The following is a 23,014-nucleotide window of genomic DNA, read 5'->3' as shown; positions in this document are numbered from 1 at the left end:
ATCACACGAGAATTCCCTTGCAGACCACAAAAACTCCAGAGTTAACTAATTATTTGAAATAACATAGCTCAGTAATTCCCCTGTAGGCTTAGATGTATGTGTACTCAGGATAGAAGGCAGAAATATTTTAGTAAAGGGGTGCATTCCAGTGGAAAAGCTCAAAGAGAGTTCTCAAAAAGAAACAATTCTTAAGTAAGGCTGTGTAAACATAAGAATTAATGGGACTTCATTTGTTCAGAGAACAATGGTTTGACTGTGATAACAACCCCGCTAATAGATACTGCAGAAACATCCTGCAAGCAGTCACAGAGGAATTGCTTTGCTTTTATCATATGGAGTTTATGTATTGGGTTACTTATTCATTAATTTAGTTAACAGTAAATAAAGGCTATAATGCAAACAGATGGATTTTGCTTTCTGTGTAAGATTGTGCTGGCACAAGAGAAGTTCCTTAAGAAAGATTTAGAAAAGTGCTTTGTGTGTTAAAAGAAATATTAAACCATTCATTAATTCAGTTGTTTATTTGGAGATTATTTATTGGATGCCCACTAGTCAGGCATGAGGCTTAGTGCCAGGGATATGCAGATTAATAATAATAATTGGTAATAATAGATAACATCGATCTATGCTATGGAGTGCTCAATCTACTGGTGGTGGTGGTAATGGCATTTATTTCAAAACCTAATTAATTATAGGCAATGAAAATAAGCGAATAAGTCACTGGGTCCTTAAATATTTAAAGAGGTTACAAGGAAAAACTTTCAAGCATCATTTCATAATAGTCTTACCCTTTGTATTTGATTTTTTGTTTGATCTCCATTTTTAAAAATTCTGTATGCTTAGGTAAAGGATATATACTATTAACAGAAATTTAAAAATTACTGAGTCAAGGAATCAGCCCATTCTTTCTGTATTTGTATTTGCTGACTTTCCTTTCTGTTGAATATTTTATTTTCTTTGTTTTTTAAACAATTATAAATCCACCAGCTTCTATCTTTTGACTTGAACATAGTTTCTATTTATTCATTTTAATATAATCTTTCTAATCATATTCTACTGCTAATATTTACAAGTTGTTGGAAAATAAAACACATTGGTTGCTACAAACCCATTTATTCTTTTACCATATATAAAACACATATAAAGGAAGGCAATCATACTTTTCCTTAATTTTTATCCTGATTTCTTCCTGTACATTGACCTAGTTGAGCCAGGCACTAGTTATGTTCATTCAGGATTATTTTCCTGTTTTTTGTTTGTTTTATTAATAATATAATGAATAATTTGAAATTCTGAAAATGTCATCAAATCAGTACCTGGTATTAGTCCATGTCTCTGTGTAAGTCATATTTGCCTTGTCAATTCTTGACCACCTAGACATATTTTGTAGATAAAAATATACTGTTCCCTTTTCTTCTTTGGCTTATTGGTAAAAAACAAACAATGTTCCAGATATTTTTTTGGGAAATATATATTAATAAATTTCCTATTCCTATTAATGATTCTGAAATGCCTCACATGTTCTCCCCACCCCCCACAGGGAGCTAGAGGATTTCCTGGAGCTCCTGGTCTTCCAGGCCTGAAGGGTCAACGTGTAAGTTCAATCCTTTGTGATCCTTTCAGATACTGTGATTTACTGAGCAGGATCCAGGGAGCATTACCTTCAGAATCTTTACGATTACAGTGCATTGTCAGTTGTCCTAATTGCTGTGGATGCAGTAGTCATCTGAGACTACTAAAATGTCAATACATTTTACATTTCTTTTGAATTTCATTTGATTATATAAAATATATTTTGCATTCTTACTATGTATTGAATACTGTGCTACAAAAAAGGACACAGTGATCAATGAGAAACATCCGTGGTTTTCAACTTCAGGCTAACAAGGGATGCACTTAAAAAAATAGTCAATTACTACAAAGCAGAATAAGTAACATACTACTAGAGAGTGCCCTAGATCATAGGAGGGCCCAGTCAAACCAGATTTGGAAGGCTGTAGAATGCCTCTATCTCTATAAAACTCAAGATAATTAATCTGTAACTATTAGGTTGGCCAAAAAGTCTGTTAGTTTTTTCTGTAAAATGAAGGACACAGTTTTCATTTTCACCAATACCTATTGACTTGGATATTTTGAGTATGTCAGTTATCTCTCTCTGGCTTCTTGTGGGTAGAGGCCAGGGGTGGTGCTAAACATCTTCCAATGCATAAGATAGCCCAACAGCAAAGAATTATTTGGCCATAATGTCAATAGTACTAAGAAACTTCTCAAATTACTTTTGACACATTCGATCAGTCACAGCTCCTACTCCATACACTGAACAAATCTTTTTTTGCATTTTAGTTCTGTTTTTATCTTTCTTGAAATAATAAAGCATGATATGCCAAAAATATTGCACATCTTCTTCCATCTTCAATACTAAAATGACTGCACAAAAATTCACCAATTTTGTTAAGTTTTTTTTTTTTTTTTAATGCATGCTGATATATAGCTGTCACAATTCAATCCAACTAAATTGTTTCAAATGAAGTTAAAGACAATTAGGCACTACTAGAGTCATTGTATGGAAAAACACTAAATGAACTTTTTGGTCGACCCAACATTATATGCTAGGTACATATACAGGTTGGGCAAAAGTAAGTTTACAGTTGTGAGTATACAAAACACAGTTTATTATTGTATTATTTTCCATATGAACAACTAAAAACCTACCTTTGCTCTACCCTATATAGAAATTATCTATCTATCTGAAAGCATGGGTGATATTTACTCAATATACACTGGCTGGCCTCTGTTTTGAGTGGATGAGATTTAATTAGAATGCTTGCTACTGTATTCACATAATAGTTATTAAATATTTTGAACATCACCCTTGGATATAACATATATTTTATAACTATGTAAATTCTTTAACCAGTTATTTTCTTACAAGTTTCTTATTTATAGCTATAGATTAAATTATATGAAGTCAAAAATTTGAAAGGTGAGAACATTGAACATTGAAAATATTATTTAAAGAATAAAATAATTTTCTTTGAATAGACTTCCAGAAAGGTTGAGAATTTGGAAACATTTCGAGTAACAACTTTAAGCTGGAGGTCCATTTTCATAAATCACTTTCTATAAGCTTGTTTTTGGTTCTTTTACACATTTGAAATTTTAAAAAGTAAAATACAAATTTATGTTTTTCTTCTCAGGGACATAAAGGTCTTGAAGGCCCTAAAGGTGAAGTTGGAGCACTTGGTTCCAAGGTGATTGTATAATATCTGAATATATCCTCACTATAACATTTTGGTGTGCTTCAAATGCCAAAAGTTTTTTCAGAACCCCCTTAAATAAATCTGGAGGAAAGATAAGGATAAAAATGAATAGCTAAGTAGAAGATATATGTAATTTTTCATAGATGAGTAGCAATAGATTTATCAGGATACATGATATGACTTCATTTTGCCAAGAATAGCCACTCTGGCTCTGAGTTTCTGTCAGTGTAGGATGGGTATTGTCTTTGTGTGACACATGGCACCATGAATCCACCATCTAAAACACATTCACTCTTTTTTTCTTCTTTAAAAATATCAGAGGGGTGTAGATAGTTCATTTCCCATTTAGTGTCCTTTTAATTTCAGGGCCTTTTGGCCATTATTTCTTCCCCAAATTTATTCATGTTTCTAGAGGGAGAAAAAAAAATTAAGGAGATGCAGGGGACTTTTTATTGGGAAGAATCATTAGATTAGTGTGTGCAAAACATTTGGCTTTAAATTGTTATTTCCAAGCTTCCTATAATAGAAACTAAAGAAATAATACAGTCAATTTTAGCTTTGTAAAGTTTTACTTGACCTAAAATATAATCAGACATAGATCAATAATTACTTTTTTGATACTAATTAATGTGACTAGGTGTGATAATTCTATCAATCTATCACCAATTTTATTTTAGACTGATTTCTATAGAAACAAAATTTTAATTGCATTTTGAGAAAAAGTAAGACTGTATAACAGACTTTTGAGGTCCTTCACTGAAAGTATGCTTTTCAAATGCCCATTATGAAAATACACAGTTAGAATGATATACACGTAGAACAAAATTATGTGAATGTCAATTTTAGGTTCTTTTATTGTAATGTGATCTCATTTTTGCTTTAGGGTGAAGCTGGCCCTACTGGTCCAATGGGCGCCATGGGTCCTATGGTACGTACCAATTTAATTTGTTATTTCTTTGCTTTTTAGATTATATTAAGAGATTGTTTAAATGAAACAAACAAAAAGACATGGAAAATATGTTTGCTGGTGAAATAGTCTCGTTTACCAGCTGACAGGCAAGCATACTATAGCAACTGCATCCTTCAGATAGAAAATCTTCCTGCATTTCATTATTTTTCTTAACTGTGAATGCCTTTATTATAATTTTTTTCCTGTAGATTCATCCCATTAAAACTAGATTAAGTGAAATCTACTTAGGTAAGAAGTGGTAGGTTATATATTTCCACAGGTAGAGAGTTTTCACACCCCAACTTGCCCCAAGAAATACTACTGCTTGGTGGCCAATTATAATCTAAATTGTTTTGAGTGGTGTAATCAAACTGCCCTAGAGTTTAAATAAGGTGTTTCAAGAGATATATTTTTCTTTCTTCTACAGGGTCCAAGGGGAATGCCGGGAGAGAGAGGGAGACTTGGGCCACAGGGAGCTCCTGTAAGTATGTGTGTTTTAACTCAGAGGCGTCACCGAAGATGCTTTTTAAATGAGCATAATATGGCAGTTGCCTACTTTTATTTATTTATTTTTCTTTTTCTGTCGAAATAAGTTTAGGTTTACAGAAAAGCTGCACGTACTCTTCACCTAGCTTCTCTTAATGTCAACATCTTATATAACCACATTACATGTGTTGCATCTTTATTTTACTACAGAAATTTAGAAAATAATGAAAACACAGCAGCAAGGAATATAATCCTAGGAAAAACATAACTTTGGAGTAGTAATAACATTATAATAATAGGTAACATTTATCAAGCACTTATTATACACTAAGCATTCTTTCAAACATCTTTATGTTATGTTTGTCAGAATCCTGAAAGGTAGGTACTATGTACCCTTTTAAAGATATGAATCTTCTGATCATCTGCCTTTGATTTATTTTAAGTGTATAGACTGAGAAATACCCTTGTTGTTTGTCCATGTACCTCAAACCTAGGTGGGGGGCATATTCTTTTTTTTTTTTTTTTCTGGGTGGGATTAACATTTATTTTATTTTATTTTATTTTATTTTTTGTGTGGATGAATAGTTTTTTTTTTTTTTATTTTGGTTTTTCAATTACAGTTGTCCCCTTTTCCCCTAATTTCTCTCCCCCACCCAACCCACCCCCTCTCCCGCAATCATATCCCTCCCCGTTGTCCATGTCCATGAGTCTTTTATACAGGTTCTTTGACTAAATCCTTCCCTTACTTATCCCCCTTCTCTCCCTCTCCCCTCCCCCCTATTGACTGCTATTCTGCTCTTTGTTCTATTTAGTTCCTTTGTTTGTGTTGTTCTTTAGTTTCCTGTATTAGGTGATATCATATGGTATTTTTCTTTCTTTGCCTGGCTTATTTCACTAAGCATAATTCTCTCTAGTTCCATCCATGTTGTTGCAAATGGCAGGAGTTCCTTCTTTCTTTCTGCTACATAGTATTCCATTGTGTAAATGTACCACAGTTTTTTGATCCACTCATCTACAGATGGGCACTTAGGTTGTTTCCAGCACTTAGCTATTGTAAACAGTGCTGCAATGAACATAGGAGTGCATAAGTTCTTTTGAATTGGTGTTTCAAGATTCCTCAGGTATAATCCTAGTAGTGGAGTCGCTGGTTCAAAAGGCAGTTCCATTTTTAATCTTTTGAGGTAATTCCATACTGTTCTCCATAGTGGCTGCACCAGTCTGCATTCCCACCAACAGTGCAGTAGGGTTCCCATTTCTCCACATCCTCGCCAGCACTTATTGCTTGTTGATTTGTTGATGATGGCCATTCTGACTGGTGTAAAATGGTATCTCTTTCATTATATGCAGATGACATGATAGTATACCTAGAAAATCCTATAAACTCCACTAAAAGACTACTCGATATAATAAGTGAATTTGGCAAAATCGCAGGGTACAAAATAAATATACAGAAATCTAAGGCATTTCTGTACACCAACAATAAAATAGCAGAGACAGAGACAAAAAAGAAAATACCATTAACTATAGCAACAAGAAAAATAAAGTACCTAGGAGTAAACTTAACCAAAGAGATAAAAGACCTGTACTCTTAAAATTACATAACATTGAAGAAAGAAATTAAGGAAGAAACAAATAAATGGAAGCAAATACCATGTTCTTGGATGGGAAGAATCAATATCATCAAAATGGCCTTACTACCCAAAGCAATTTACAGATTCAATGCAATCCCTATTAAAATACCAATGACATATTTCACAGACCTAGAACAAATACTCCATAAATTCATATGGAACCAAAAAAGACCCCAAATAGCAAAAGCAGTCTTGAGACAGAAGAACACAGCAGGAGGAATCACAACACCAGATATCAAACAATACTACAAAGCCACTGTAATCAAAACAGTATGGTACTGGTGGGGGGCATATTCTATTGATTCTCTTTACAATTCTTTGAAAGTCAAGCTAGACTTGGAAATATTTAAATCTTGCAGTTTATTACACTGCATCCACTTTGCTTTTGACAGTTAAGGAGTGCCAGCCGGCCTCTATTGTTTTGACTGTCATCTCCCTAGTATTAAGAATCTCAGGTTTACGGCATTCCCTACTGTTGTCCCACAGAAGACAACCGCCTGCAAGCTTCTCAGTGGTACCAAAGTCAGGGTCCTGGTTTGAGAGAAGTGAGACCCTTTCACTAGACCATCCCTTGTCCCTTTGGTAAGCAGAGTGTCCTCTGGACATGTGGAGAATATTGTGGACTCTAATCAGCTGTTGCCTTATCCAGCCTTACATAGTATGTGCAATTATGTTTACTTCTCTGTGCTTTCTTCTAACATCTGCCATGGCAGTTATGGCATTTCTGACTCACTTAGTGTGGGCCATTGTTCTTTTCAGGTTTCTAAGAACCATCTCCCATGTTAGCACCACCTCCCAGAGTCTCTTGAAGCCTCCTTCTACATGATTTATAGAATGTAGATCCTTTTTTCGTGTATAGTCTCTTTCCTCTTTAATAAGAAATAGCACTTCTTCAACCCCATTATTTTGTGACTTTATGCTAATTATTGGCCTGGTGGCTGGAGGGGGTGGGACAGGCAGTGATGGTGGTGGCGTGTGTTGCCTGATAAAGTAGAGGCTTCTGTGTCATCTTTAAGCAAGGAAGAAATATAATCTGTTAATAGTGGGGATGGGCCATTCTACAGGCCCATGGCCTTCACGGTATCTGAGATTTTGAAGTTCTTAAGCTATTCCAATGCTAAAAACCAAGGTCCCATTCCTTCCAATCAAGGTCTCTGATCATGGCTTAGGAGACTTTACAAGTTTTAGAATTTATCCTTCTCAAGAGCTTTTAAACCTTTATCATTAAGTCCTGGGTTTGATCTTCAGTTTTTTCTTCTATCTGGTTGTAGAAGATCACAATACTTTTTTTTTTTAATTTCTTTTTTTATTGTTATTCTATTACAGTTGTTCCAATTTTTCTCCCATTACTCTCCACTGCCTCCCCAACTCCCAATACTTTTAAATGCTGCTAACGAGCCTTATATTCATTATTAATCACCGTCAGCCTTCTATTTGCTGGATTCACTCAACAAGACCCATGCAATTCCGCCAAATTTATTATTGCTCTTTCCCCTAAAATGTCTCAAATGCCTGAGCTGTTGCACACACAGCCATTCCCTAAAACTGGTGGCCTCTCTCATTTCACTACTGGTGACAACATTTATACTGCATCACCACAGCAGGCAAGCAGTGATCCGTACCCTTATCTGTCACAGTTGGTCAGTGAGGAATCCAGCTTAAAAATTCCATTTTAGAGTCTACCTTCTTATACTTCTTCTGGCACCAAGGGTATTAAGTCTTAGGTCTGGTTTTCTAGAACATAGCATTGAAGCAGACTTGTGTGCAGGAAATTTACTGGAGAGTGCTTTCAGAAGCTACCTTTGTGAAGAAATGAATGAAAGAACTGGGGTTTGTGAGAGGTAGAAATTCAATGGTGTTACAACTGCATGCAACTGAGACCTCAGTCTCCACGAGTCCTCAGTTCCATTGGAACTATGGAGCTGGGATGGTTCTTCAGCTCTTGAACGTGGTCAACCTTGTACTGCTGCATTGGCCATAGAAAGGGCATAACTTCGGGAGAACTAACATTTTTTTTTTTTTATAGCTGAGGACATTTGTTTGGCAACTGTGAGCCATCAGCTTTTCATTTCCAACAGTGGTAGAATGATTACTTCAGTGCTGAAGGGGGATCTTGGCGACACCCATGCAATCCACCTGATTTCCTTGTGTGTGCATGTGTTCTTTATTTTTTCCCTAAGGAGTGTCTTCCTCCTCTGAGTTAATATGGCTGTTGAGAAGAATGAGGTGTTTAAAATTTCATTGTCTTTGAGCTAATTTGATAGAAGGTGATACATTCAAGTAAAAAGGATTATTTTAATGTTTCATTTTTTCCAATCTTCATTTTTCTTTCTTATTACTGTAAGGATAGATGCATTTATTTCTACCTTATTAGTGTTGTGTAAATGTGTGTTTTTATTTCTCTTAACTGAGAAGGTTGTAAGTTAATCTTGATATTTATTCTTTAATTTGTAACATGGAAATTTTTTATAAAGCAAATGCATTATGAGCAAATAGAGTAAAATCTTGTCTTTTTTTCTTCTAATTAGGGACAGCGAGGTGCACATGGTATGCCTGGAAAACCCGGACCAATGGTGAGTCATATTATTTTCAAATTCATTCTTTCATTCAATCATCTATTCTTTCACTCTTCTATTTTTACATTCATTGACATTTATAGAGCATCTACTGTATTCCAGACACTTGGAACAAAAAGACGATGAACACATAGTATTTGTCTTTGAAAACTGACTTTTCTAACAAGAAAGAGAGATATAGCAATTAATATTGTAGCTTGCTAACTGCTGTAACACAGACTACAACTTGAGGTTTTTGGGACATAGGGGAGAAAATACCTACACCTGTAGTTAGAGAAAGATGTCAAGGAAAACTACTTAAAGAGAAACAACTTTCAAGCTAAATCTTAAAAGAATATATAAAATGAGCAAGAATATAACATGGTCCGTGAGATGAAAAGATGAAAAAACATGATCAGCTCAAGAAAATACTGGGAAGGTAAAATGGATTTGAAATTATTTGCCCTTATGATATTTTCTTCATTTTTATTCATAAAAGGAAACAAAATAAATAAAGTTTTTTTTTAAGCAAAAAACTGATGGAATTAAAAGCTGATGCTTCTTTTTTTTTTTTCAGATTTAATGTGTTTTATTGATTAAAATATTACATTTGTGCCAATTTCCCTTCCCTCTGCTCCCCTCCACCCGGTGGCCCCCCTCCCTCCAGTTGTCCCCCCCTTTTAGATTATGTCCATTAGTTGTGCATACAGTTCCTCCCAACCTCTCTCCGTCTATTCCATTCCCTCCTACCTTGATCCCCAATTCCTATATCATCTCCCTCCCTTTCCCCATTTCCCCTCCCTGTTGACCTCCCCCCAATATGTTTCCCGTACCCACAGTTCCTTTTCCACTCTCGTTGCCTATTTAGTTTGCCTTTGTTTCATCTCCCTAGCTTCTGTTTTTTTTTAAACCAGTCCCTTTAACATCTCATATAACAGTGGTTTGGATCTAATGAACTCTTTCAGTTTTATTTTGTCCTGGAAACACTTTCTCTGTCCTTCTATTCTGAATGACAATTTCGCTGGATAGAGTATTCGTGGTTGTAGGTTTTGGATTTTCATTACTTTGAATATTTCTTGCCAGTCCCTTCTTGCCTGTAGGGTCTCCCTTGAGAAGTCAGATGATAGTCTAATTGGGACCCCTTTGTACATAATTCTTTTCTTCTCTCTTGCTGCTTTTAAGATTCTCTCTTTATCTTTAATTTTTGACATTTTGATTATAATGTGTCTTGGAGTGGTTCTCCCTGGGTCCAGTCTCTTGGGAACTCTCCTTGCTTCCTGGACCTGCAAGTCTATTCCCTTCCCCAAGTCTGGGAAGTTCTCCTTTATTATATTTTCACTCAATTTTTCAAGTTCTAGTTCATCTTCCTCGCTCTCTGGCAAACCAATGATTCTTATGTTGGGCCTTTTATAGCTGTCCCAGAGGTTTCTGATCCTCTCATTGTTGCTTGCCATTTCCTCTTGCTGCATTGGTTGACTGCTTGTTCCTTCTCCATATTCCAGTTTGTTGAAATGAACTCTGGATTTTATTTCCTTTCTTTCTGTCTCGTATGCGGTTTTGTTCCTTTTGTTATGAAAGTTTTTCGCTTCTTTCATATCTTTTTCCTGCTCTTTTGTGAATTCTGTAAGCCACCTGATAACAATGGCCCAGAACTGAGCCTCTGACAGGTTTCTTATCTGTTCATCTGTCAGGTTCTCTATCTGCTGTCTGGTGAGCTGTGCCACCAGGATTTCTATAGTTGTCTGCCTCATTTTGACAGATGCGTTTTGTTTTCTTGGGCTGGCTGTCGGGGGCAGTGCCTGTGTACGCGTCACAAATCAGCGACCAGCCGGCGCCTGCCTGTCCCGACCTATTTCGCAGCCCTGTGGTGCTTTCTTTGGGGGCGGGGGTCCAAGATGGATTCACACAGTTATTCCGCTAGGAGACCGGGATCCGTCCTCCCGCCCCCCTGGGCCTCACTGTTCAAGGCGATGCGGCGGCCGCTCTCCCCAGCGCCGGGGTCGCGCACTGCCAGGGGCTTGGCTGCCGGGACTCCTCGCCGGGGTCGCGCACCGCCAGGGGCTTGCGCAGCCCGGATTCCTCGCCGCCCGCGCTCCGGGTGCAACCGCAAACAGCACTGCCCTCTTTAACTCTTACCTGCCCAAGTGGCACCGCTGGTTTATAACTTCATATGTTGGACTTCCGTGTAGTTTTATTTTCTGGAATTTCTAGTTATCCTTTGTTTTGAAGTAGTTGTATTCCTCTGTAGTTGTAGAGGGAGACCTAGTGTGTCCATCTAAGCCTCCATCTTGGCCGGAAGTCAAGCTGATGCTTCTTAAAACAAGAACCACTATAACCTAGAGCAGAATTCCTCTTATACTCATAGCTTTTAAATGCAGCATTTAAATCATTTGCTTAAACTCTATATATACCTTATCAAATGTAGGATAATGACAAGTATCTGTTCCTTATTAGCCGGAAAAAACATCACTTAAAAATATTTAGATGATTCTTAGGCATCATTTTTATTTGTATAGTCCTAGATTTTGGTATAAAACATAACTTTTGAAAAACTATATTAATTGCTTAACATAAAGTACATCTCATAAGATGCAATTGTTTTAAACAATTTGTGGTTGTTACTAACTTAATTTTCTATGTTAGGACTAGGAAATCCTATTACCTGTATATTTAATACCAATGGACATGTCTTTTAGCACTATTTCATACCAATGTTGGGAGGTACTTATATTAAAATTAAATTATTATTTTTGTGATTTTAAATCAAAGTAGGTTATTCTTATTTATATGTCAGAATACAGAATTTGGTCAAAGAATAAAAGATGACTTATTTAGATATTGATTAAAATATATGTCTGATGATTTTTCTGGTTTCTTTTAATAGGGTCCTCTTGGGATACCTGGCTCTTCTGGTTTTCCAGGGAATCCTGGGATGAAGGTAAAATGTTAATATATTTAGTTCTTGATTACATGAATCCAAAGTGAAAAATGTCATTTCATTAACTGAAGGGTATGGAGATTACACTCAACTAAGGAAAGAGTCTAGAGTATTCTCTATGTCCATTATGGTAGGAAAAAGAAAAGAAAAAGTAAATATTAGATTAATATATAATATATAAGTAAAAGGGAATTATTCATAATCATACAAATGTAACATCAAACAATCTGCTGCTTTATGACTCTGATGTCAGACAGTTGTAACAGCTGCAAAGAATAAGAGCTTATCTGAATTGGAACTCTGTTCTTGGATACAGTGCCTGGCAGTAATAAATAGTAGAATGTTCAAAACAATAGAAAGCTAAAATAAATCAGGGATTGTCACAAGCAATGATGTTCTCTCGTACAATCCTGGCTTTCACTCCTGTCCCATCTGCGGCCCCCCACCCCCACTCCTGCCCACCCCTATGTCATGCCTTTCATTCCAGACCATGTAAAGGAATGGTCTAAGAGGCTATTTGGCACTCCACATGGGAATGGATAAAAGTGTTCTGCTGGGATAATTTACATTTGTAGGAAATCACAGTTGGTTCTTTCCATTAATGCTTTGGATAATAAATTCAAGGATTATAGTAGGAGATTATTAAGACTAATTAGCTAAATTAGTGAATAAATTCAGAACCCTACGTTCAAATTTTGAACAACATAATATGTTTGATTTCCTTTCATACCCAGTTTCCCATTGGCAATAGTTTTCTTCGTCTTAAGGAATTTACTCACAAGATTTACTGAACAAAATTGACTGACCATGAGAGTCACTTCACTTTCCTACATCTTGTTTTCTCATGCAATGTTACTGAAGAGCAAGTGAGATCATCTATGCAAACCTTTAGCATAAGGCTTGATGCAGAGGAAGCCCTTAAAGTAGGTCATTGCTTGTTGGTGCTACTCAGTTGGACTTGAACTTCGAGACAAACAAAAGTCTGTACTGGCATTTCAAATATTCTTGAAAATGTGAGAGTCATCAAGTAAAATTATTCTTCAAGCTTTCTCTAATGCCATCTTAAAATTTGTGCCACAGGGATACTGCTGCTTTAAAATGATGCCCTAAGCCTTTTCACTAACTAGTCCCCTCCTTCACTGAGAACGCACTCTGAACTTAGGCACATGGGACCTTCTTCTGTTCCCCTCTGTATCTGTTCTGCTCCCTGAAGTCCTAATCCTGTTGTCACTGATTCTGGCCATGGAGAACCCAATTTCCCTATGTACCCTGGTCAAAATATGCAAAATCCCCTCCCTCTTCCTGTAAGACCCTTCACCCTCAAACAGCGCTCTGGCTAGAAAATTAAGGCAAGAAGACACACAGTGTCCAAGATTGTAACTTAGCAGAAAGTGATTCCTACTCCTACTCCAACAGTTTATACAATAGCTCACTGGGTACTTCCCTGTCCTCCTGGGTTCTTCTAGTATGGGCTGTTGGCTACTGAAAACTGTTTAATCAAGTCAAGCACCTAGCAAAACTGTTTCTCTCAGAAACTGTTTCCCTATTCTACTACTATCCCTAGCATAAAATTCCCAGGTTTTTGTTTTTGGTTAGGATTCTGCTATACCTGTAAGGTTCTTCCATGGGCTCTGGCTCTCTGGATGAAAATAAACTTCCATATCCAGTTCTTTGTATTTTATTGAAGGGGAATGTAATTGAATAGAGATTTTATATGTTTTCTTGATACTAATAAGCTCCCTAAAGCTTAGAATTTTAGTTTTAAAATTTCAGGTCCAGGTTCATGTCCCTCTAGAATTAGTTGTACATAGGTATATAAAATGTTGGATAAAATACAGAAACCCAGTTAAATTTGAATTTCAATTAAAGGAAGAATGCATTTTAGTACAAATATACCCCAACTATTTCATGGGACAAACTTATACTAAAATTAGTTGTGTATTTGAATTAAAACTTACCTACACATCCTGTATTTTACTTACTATCTGGACCACACCTTGGGGTTGAAATAAGTGTAGCTATCAGGCTGCCTTGACCATTTTGCGCTGCTCTTGATGAGTCAGGCCTCATAATACCTGAAAGGGTGGGAGAATGAGTCCGTTCCTAGGTTAGGCACATATTCCCTGGAAACCAATGTGTGTTCTTGACCCTTAAATGTTTTGGTATAATATGTTAAACTCCAAATAAGTAATCCATTTTGAATTATACCATGTTTATATTTTTCTTAAGTTATCATTTCCCTTTACACCCCTTTAGGGAGAAGCAGGTCCCACTGGGGCACGAGGCCCTGAAGGTCCTCAGGGACAAAGAGGTGAAACTGGGCGACCGGGTCCAGCTGGTTCTCAAGGTCTTCCTGTAAGTTACTAGTATATTTAAAGAACATCACAGAAACCTGAACATGTTTATAAATCAGGACAAGGATATCTTTTTAATATATCCTCTTTGATATCTGAATGAGTGTTTAAAACTCCTGAGAAACCACATTTCCCTTGTGAACTCTGCATATTTTGCCTATTTTATTAAAAACACTATAAAAGTGACTTCTCAGTTATAATGGTATTCAGTTAGTTTTGTAATTTTTTTCTGTCTCCTTTTGGAGGATGGGTAGACATCTGAGAACACCACCCTAGATATGGCTTAATATTGTATAAACTTTTCACGTGTCTTTTAGGGCCCAGTGGGAACTGATGGTACTCCTGGTGCCAAAGGCCCAACGGTAAGCATCTGCATTTATGCTGCATAAGGTTCAAGTAAACATAGTGCTTTGGACTTGTAATGAGGTCTCTGCTCTTCATGTCACTCTTGCATTCTGATAGGGCTCTGCAGGTACCTCTGGTCCTCCGGGCTTGGCAGGACCCCCTGGATCTCAAGGACCTCAGGGTAGCACTGGACCTCCAGGAATTCGAGGCCAACCGGTAACGTCTTTTAAAACAATAATTATCCATTATTGTAATCGCACTAATCACCAAGAGAAATAACATTTAATGAGATGCAGTGAAGTGCAGATAATGTGACTTATCTGAATGAGGCAAATGAAGATAGGATTCTTTGCAAAGTGAACACAAATGTTAACACACAGTTTTGATATTTAAATTCATAGTGGAACATTATTGCATTATGTTGAATTTTAGTGCTCTTTTATTTAAATTAATAAGGTCATAACTTCATGATCCACTTCATAGAATTTTACGAGTAGTTGAATAATAAACATCATAAAAATATTTGCAAGCCAGTGTGGGGAAATGTGGAGGTTTAATGGGGATTTATAATGATGATTTGGCTAAAAGTGGATTCAACAGCTATTTCTTAAGAGTTATTCCTTTTCAAATTTTTATTTATTTTTTATTGGATGTATTGGGTGACACTGGTTAATATAGGTTTCAGGTATACAATTCTATAATTCATCAATTATATATTGTATTGTGTGTTCCTCACCGTAAGTCAAATCTATCACCGTCTATCGCCCCCATATCCTCTTCTACTTCCCCCCACCCTCCTTTCCCTCTGGTAATCACCATGCTGTTGTCTGTGTCTATGAGGTTTTTTTTTCTTAATTGCTTCAACTTTTTCACTCAGCCCTGCAACCCCCATCCCCTCTGACAGCTATCTGTTCTCTGTATCTATGAGTCTGTTTTTGTTTTGTTTGTTAGTTTATTTTGTTCATTAGATTCCACATACAAGTGAAATCATATGGTACTTGAAGAGAGAGTTCATATTGTTCATATTTAATGATTTTCCATAGTTTGTAAAAATTATTTCTAGAAAAGACATTATGATAAACCCATAAGAAATAAACAGATTGAAAACTTGTGCTTACATATGTTTTAGCTTGATATATAAAAATTAAAACTTTTTTTAGTATTATTTAAAACAAATACTTTAGATTCTAGTCCAAGTAGTTTGGTGGTGCTGATAAATCCCTTTTAAGTGCTGGTGACAGATTTATTAAAACACAAGTGTTGCTAATATTTCACATTTTATTTGATCATGTTCTCAACTTAGCAATCTGGTTTCTACAACACAAACTGCAATTGGTATTTGAAGACACACATACATAAAACCCAGAACAAAATAAAACCCTAAAACCCTTTGGAATCAGAAATAAAGTGCCCTATTTAAAATTGTCAAACTCTCGATAGATAGAACAAAAGTATAAATTTATTTTGATCTAGGTAAACAAGTCTGTTTCCTAAAGTAAACCCTAAGTGGGTTTTCTATAGAAGTTGCCTTTGTTTAGTTCTGATTTTGAATAATAACTAAATAATTGTAATTATTTTAGTATGCATGATAAAAATTAATATTAAAAAATAAATGTCTTAATGACCACTGTAAATAATTAACTGCTACCAAATTATATTGAATTTTATAAAAATTCACACACATTCTGTAAGATTTTTTAAATTTAAAAGTCATTATATGTACTGCTTATTTAATACTGACTCAGCTCCAGAAAATTTTCAAGGCCCATTTATTATAGTGAATTGAAGTAGGTTGGACTGGCTAAATATCCTGGTCCTTGCAACTAAAGATATTTTTTTCAGGGTGACCCAGGAGTTCCAGGTTTCAAAGGAGAAGCTGGCCCAAAAGGGGAACCAGTAAGTCTTTATTTTTTTAAATGATAAGAAGGGCATATATATTGTCTAGAAGTGGACAGCTCAAAATGCTTGTATTTAAAATAGTAACTATGAGAATTATAACCCCTTTGGATAAAAATAACCTAACTATTTAATATAGGCTTAAATTTATGACTGACTTCATTAATCTTTTGACTATAACTCATTTGCTGAGTCGCTTTTTCTGGTAACCATTCTTCTGTGTTTAATAGGGACCACATGGTATTCAAGGTCCAATAGGCCCACCTGGTGAAGAAGGTAAAAGAGGTCCCCGAGGTGATCCAGGAACAGTTGGTCCTCCTGGCCCAATGGGAGAAAGGGTAAAATTTGAATAATAAAATAAACCCTTATAGTTCTAGGAACTTTAAAAAAAACTGGAGCAATTTAAGAGAAATGCTTGTGGGTGTAGTACACAGTTCAATACAGTAATCTGTGAATTAAAGGAGCCAACTAATTATTGTTTATTCATTAGTTCACCTAATGAATTCAACTAATATTGACTGAACAACTATGCTCTGCTAATTTGTTATATTGGTGCTTGGGATAAATCAATGAACAAGAAAGCAATGGTCCCAGCCTTCACGTGCACATAGGAAATGACAGGGTGATGCGGTAGAGAGCAACTTTAAGTATATAACAGTGATATGACCTTAGATTAGGTGATTAGGAAACAGGATTCTGTGAGAAGATGACATTTTGGCTGAGACCTGAAGCTGAGAATGATCTAGCAAGAGAACTTGGGAAGACCATTTTTCAGCAAAGAAAACAGCGAAAGCACAGCCAGGAGGCCAGAAGGGGCTAAGTGATTTTAAAGTTTGTGAGAGGTTGCCATGACTAGAATATAATGAAAACATGCCTGAAAGGGGCAACCACAATATCACTTTATATTTGTATAGAACTTCAGAGAACATAAAGGGCTTCACATACAAGACTATGCTTTATTACTGATATTTTGATTGTAGTAGATGGTGCCATTTCTTTGTCTCTCATATCTATATATCAGTTTATGTTTGATCTTACAACAAATTGTTAGAATATTTCTTGATTTGAATAACTTTTTCGTTCTGTACTTATATATTCTTAAAATTTTAAGATTTCTTTCTGTACAGTCAGGTTTTTTCTATGCATATCTATTGCCATATTGACTTGATCACAGCTTCTAAAACCTGTAGTATTAAAAATGAAAATTATGCACTCATTATAAATTACAAAAACATCAACTATTAAGAATTAAATTCTGATCATTTGTAGGGTGCTCCTGGCAATCGTGGTTTTCCGGGCTCTGATGGTTTACCTGGACCAAAGGTGAGGTTATCTCATCAATTGTTGACACTCGTGGTGCTCCAAAAGATGCCATCGTCCAGTGTGGTGATTTAGCCTTGGCCCGTGTGGGTCCAGAGCCAGAAAAGAGTTGAACACAGATGTCAGGTCTAATGCCAAATCTCTCTTGTGCAATTTCTGCATTATAGAGATCTGGAGGATGGAGGGTGATGATGGCTGGAGGTATATGGGAGTTTGTTTTCAGACTTGTCAGGGAAGTTCCTGAGAAGAAAATGTCACAGACTTTCCTTTAGTTGACATGTAATTTTTCCTTTATCTGGAAATTTAGACTCTTTCAAAATTCTGTGTGTTTTTTTTTCCATATCTAAATAATTGGAGTGAGTCTCTAAACACATTTCATTAGCTAATGATGAAAAGCCACTATTCTATAAGGAATCCAAATTAGAATAAAATATGAAGTGACATTGTTTATAAAGAAGTCTTTGTAACTACTTTGACAAACTATTTGTATGTTATATTAATACTTGGATTTGTAAAACAAGAATTTTATATATGCTTATTTTTGTTTTCCTGTACTCTATTTCTGAGATGTCTGCTTTACTTTGGAACAGGGTGCACAAGGAGAGAGGGGTCCTGTAGGCTCTTCAGGTCCCAAAGGAGGCCAAGGGGATCCAGGACGTCCAGGCGAACCAGGGCTCCCAGGTGCTCGGGTGAGAACACAGCCTGAGAATTCATTGAGAGGGTTTTTTTTTAATTAATTAATTTTTTAATTTAGCTCACTTCCACAACATGGAGCATTTCTTAGTTTTTATGGTTTTAACCCGATTCATTATTTTTAAAATTGTGCTTTGTTATTCCAGTCATGTATAGAAAACACAGTAACTTCTAGTCTTCCTTTTTCAAAGGGATATGTATTGATAATTTTACCACTTTACATGAAAAAGAAAACTCCTGTTTGTAAATTTTATAATTTTTTACTTGATGATAAACAACTTGTCTGACTTCTATTTCAACTTTGGAATTGCCCTTATATTCAGTGGTCTGCAATGCCCCTTAATGAGAAAGGGATTATACAAAGACCTGGGTAAAAAGATACTTTTGGCTCAGCATAAGTTCTTTATCTTGAATTCAGATTTAGATCTGTGAGTAAAAGTCTAATATAGCCCTCTCTCCTTCTACATGAAAAACTGGCCTTGGATTTATCTTTGCTTAGATATTCTTCTCTAGATATCTGATAAAGACAGAATGTGGCTAAATGACCAGTCAACATTTTTTACACTAAAAATGATTCTCGATTTTAGACTGCATTTGGACTGGGAGGGCTGTGAATGAATTATACAAATCTGGTGGGAGCATAGCTTTGGCTTATCTGATTTTGGGTGACTTATAGCTGAGTATTTACCTTGCTGGGACCAGTCTACTATGTCAGGGCTGCTGTTATGAATAATGGTTTCATGAAATTTCTAAGCCAATTACTGACAATTACTTGAATTTTCAGGGTCTGACAGGAAATCCTGGCGTTCAAGGTCCTGAAGGAAAACTTGGACCTTTGGTAAGCAATTTAAACCAATGTCCACAACCATTAATGTTTCTTAATAGATGTGTGACTTATTAGAGGCTAATGTTTTTGATCATGTGGATGCTGATCATGTTTATATGTTTAAAAGGCCCTGCCCCCTGGAAGCAAGTAGTTAGGATCTGCATATTTTCAAATTGACCAAAAATTGACCACATTTTATTGAAGTAAATGTTTAAGATTAAAATTGCTTCCCTGACAACAATGAAAAACTTGAAAGGATGTATTTTTAATATTGATGGAATTTGTCTCATAGCAACATCCTTATTTCTTTATGTCCCTTCCAATTTGATACATTTAAGAGATAAGTAGGTATCAATTTTGACAGCTTATATATTCTGGGCCCTTATACTGCAAGTGTAAAGTACAAGTCCTGATTTTTTATTACCACAAACCAAAGTAAATGAAAAAAGGGAAATAGTTTTCTTCTATTTATATGAAAGTGTATGAAGACATGAAAATGAGGCTTGTGTATAGAATAAGAATAAAATCTCTGTTCTAAATAGTCAAAATACTTTTAACAGTTTTTTTTTAGATACTCAACTGTTCTATAATAATTCATTAAGATAAAATATGTCAGATAACTTAAAGCTTATAAGTTTTATAGTAAGCAAAGGCAAGTAACAGTTTGGGTAATGTGATATTTAGAGAAAATGTACATAAAACTGACACTGCTCCTGCCAATTTTGTAGGGTGCTCCAGGGGAGGACGGCCGACCAGGTCCTCCTGGCTCCATAGGAATCAGAGGGCAGCCTGGGAGTATGGGTCTTCCAGGCCCCAAAGGTAGCAGTGTGAGTACAATGTATGATATGTTTGTCATCTCATCATCATTCTCATTTGGAACAGGCATGTTTTTAGCAAACTGAAATTTAAATTTGTTCTATTTATTTTTTTAGGGTGATCCTGGAAAACCTGGAGAAGCGGGAAATGCTGGTGTTCCTGGGCAGAGGGTAACTATACATATTTTATGCTAAAGAAAAAAATATGAAATTATTCAAATTCTCATGGTCTCCTCACAAATTATCTCTGTGTGAACTAGGGAGCTCCAGGAAAAGATGGTGAAGTTGGCCCCTCTGGTCCTGTGGGCCCCCCGGTATGTGATCTTTCAGCAAAAAATATATTTATATTGCATTTTTCATTGATGTTTGTCCAAGACTTTACTTAAGATAAGTTTTGGGGGGAGTAAATGAGAAGTGCTGATTGAAGAAGTTCAGTTACATCTTTTCTTTTGATTCTTGTGCTGGCCTATTCTGCCTTTTATAAATAGAATGATTGGTCTCTTCATTTTAAACCATAAAATATTGACAAAAAGAACTATCTCATCATCTTTATATATTACTGTTGGAAAATATGCCAACTAAAGAAAATAGCATCTGGAAAACATTTAATACTGCATTTTATTTAAAACATAAAAATACTGAGTATTATCTGTGTTAGTTATCCTAAAATTGTGTCTTACAAACATTTATTTAAGTTAGCTTTTTTTGAGGAGCTAAAAAGGAGTAATATCCTTTGAGGTATATTTTCATCCTAGCCTGGATTTTCAAATTAAATGTTTATCAAAACATTTTGGCATTTTATTTGTTTAAAACATCAAATATATTAAAATGTTAGCTTTGCTTTTTTTAGGTAGACTAGTTTTGAAGGTTTGATTAGTAACTTTTATGACAGAAATAAACTGCAGTGAAAATATTATTGTTTTAGATTAGATATATGAAAGTAATAAATTTCTCCATTTCCAATTTATCCAATTTCCCCATATTTTATAGTTGGCTCCAGATGTTTTATGTTTGGATCAAAAAAATAAACCATGTCATCAGTCTCAGCTGGCTTTAGATATTTTCTCACTAGCAGGGACTTCAAACAATACCATTAGATGACTTTTAATACTTGTTTATTATCTGGATAAAGTAGAAAACATGTGCTTAGAAGAAATACAAAGACACAGAAATTCTTCTAGTGGTTCACATAAACAGGAAGCATGTGTAAAGATCTGGCTCTTGATTTTCATGATTTTCTTTTTTTGGCGACTTAGGGTCTAGCTGGGGAGAGAGGAGAACAGGGCCCCCCCGGCCCCACTGGCTTTCAGGTATGCACGAATTCAGTTGTTCATTTATTCTTCCACTAACTTCAATGCTTTTGTAAAATATAAAAAGTTATGATAAAATGATGTGAAATTTTACAATTTTCCAAGTCATCTTTCTTTTAGTAAATAAGATAGACATTTGAATTACATCAAACATTTTTGTTCAAAGAGAAAGAATATATTTCACCTGAAAAACTGATTAAAACTCAATGCCATTAACAAACTAAAAATTGCAAAATGTTCTTCATATCTCAACAAGTTTTATTTAATTACTTTAAGGCTTATCTAATTTTATTAGTGCAGTGTCTAAAAGATTTTGTTAAACAAATTTTTATGATTTATCAAAATATATTGATATATAGATTATTTAATAGCATGGCTAATCATAATTTGGGGAAAAACTGTTAAGACTCACCTCCATTAGTAATCTAGTAGTCTAATATATTGTTTTCAGAGCCATTAAAAATCTGTAAATATGAAAAACCTCCGGTTTTATATATATGTATTTGCTAAATGTGTGTGAATGAAGATCTAAACTTATAAACTAGCTGCTGTGTTATGTTTGAAGATGTAGGTTTCTCAGTCTGTTTTGCTTAACTTGTGTTTGAACAATATCTTTTGCTTGAAAATATAGTCATGGAGGCTTTGTGAATTGTAAGACAAAAACTGTTAACTCTGGTGGCCTATTAAACTTTCACAGAGTCACAATTTTATTTTATTTTTCCCTTTGTTTTAGGGGCTTCCTGGTCCTCCAGGGCCTCCTGGGGAAGGTGGAAAACCAGGTGATCAGGTAAATTTTTAAATAAAAAGAATAGCAATACTAAAAATCACTGGTTCATAGTATTACTTACGTATGAGGCTCTGTACTGTTTTACTTTACATATATTATCTCTTTTAATCCTCAAAACAACCCTGTGTACTAGGTACTATTATTACACTCATTTTACAGATGAGGAAAAAAGAGGCACACATATGTTAGGTCACATTGTATGTGATTTGAACCCAGATCAAATGCTTCCCAAGGCTGTGTTTTTGATCACTAAATATATCTTAGTCACACAATAGAGTATTATTGGAAGCTTTATAAACTGTTATGAACAGATGCTATTTTATTTTTATCATTTTATAAGCAAATAGATTTATTAAATATATTTTTCTCTGAGCGATTCATTCATTCAGCCATTAAATAAATATTTGCTGAGAGCTGTGTGCTTAACTCTACTTAGCCTTGACCTTAACCAATTGAATAAGATAGACATAGACCTTGCTCTGATATTATATTATACTAGGAGATAGAGGGTGTAGGAAGTCAGTTACAATAGTTCTAAATGCTATGGTAGGGGAGGCACTGTGTGTATAGAGATATAGAAGATGCAACTAATTTATACTTAGGGGTTTAGAAAAAGTTTTCTTTACAAACTAATATCTTTTATGAGATCTGAAGAATGAATGATGGTAAGTGGGGAGGAGGAAAGGTAAGGGAGTGCACTAGGAAATGGAACAGTAAGTGCAAAGGCTTGCTGATCAAATTAAAGCAGTGAAGGAAGTTCTGTAAGTCAGGAATGCGGAGTACAACTCCAGGGTGGAGATAAGGCTGTAGGGGTGAATGAGGAGTCAGAATATGGAGAGTCTTAATTTG

At 35.4% G+C, this 23,014-nt stretch overlaps 1 protein-coding gene across 1 annotated transcript in view; it reads left to right on the top strand.

Annotated features, from left to right (window-relative positions):
- The window catches only part of COL5A2 (collagen type V alpha 2 chain), a 142,248-nt gene that overhangs the window by 93,712 nt on the left and 25,522 nt on the right, over positions 1-23,014 (top strand). The window contains exons 13-31 of the mRNA XM_090281585.1: positions 1,541-1,594; positions 3,198-3,251; positions 4,144-4,188; positions 4,637-4,690; positions 8,855-8,899; positions 11,766-11,819; positions 14,076-14,174; positions 14,491-14,535; positions 14,636-14,734; positions 16,361-16,414; positions 16,645-16,752; positions 17,684-17,737; positions 18,325-18,423; positions 19,212-19,265; positions 19,982-20,080; positions 20,186-20,239; positions 20,329-20,382; positions 21,325-21,378; positions 22,112-22,165. Coding sequence (XP_090137711.1) covers positions 1,541-1,594; positions 3,198-3,251; positions 4,144-4,188; positions 4,637-4,690; positions 8,855-8,899; positions 11,766-11,819; positions 14,076-14,174; positions 14,491-14,535; positions 14,636-14,734; positions 16,361-16,414; positions 16,645-16,752; positions 17,684-17,737; positions 18,325-18,423; positions 19,212-19,265; positions 19,982-20,080; positions 20,186-20,239; positions 20,329-20,382; positions 21,325-21,378; positions 22,112-22,165 — 1,233 coding nt within the window. The remainder of the gene's footprint in view (positions 1-1,540; positions 1,595-3,197; positions 3,252-4,143; positions 4,189-4,636; positions 4,691-8,854; positions 8,900-11,765; positions 11,820-14,075; positions 14,175-14,490; positions 14,536-14,635; positions 14,735-16,360; positions 16,415-16,644; positions 16,753-17,683; positions 17,738-18,324; positions 18,424-19,211; positions 19,266-19,981; positions 20,081-20,185; positions 20,240-20,328; positions 20,383-21,324; positions 21,379-22,111; positions 22,166-23,014) is intronic.

The sequence above is a fragment of the Furipterus horrens genome, unplaced genomic scaffold, assembly GCF_987537825.1.
Source record: "Furipterus horrens unplaced genomic scaffold, mFurHor1.1.pri manual_scaffold_1, whole genome shotgun sequence".
Lineage (NCBI taxonomy): Eukaryota > Metazoa > Chordata > Mammalia > Chiroptera > Furipteridae > Furipterus > Furipterus horrens.
The sequence above is the reverse complement of the archived record's forward strand: the minus strand, read 5'-3'. Positions and strand labels throughout refer to the sequence as shown.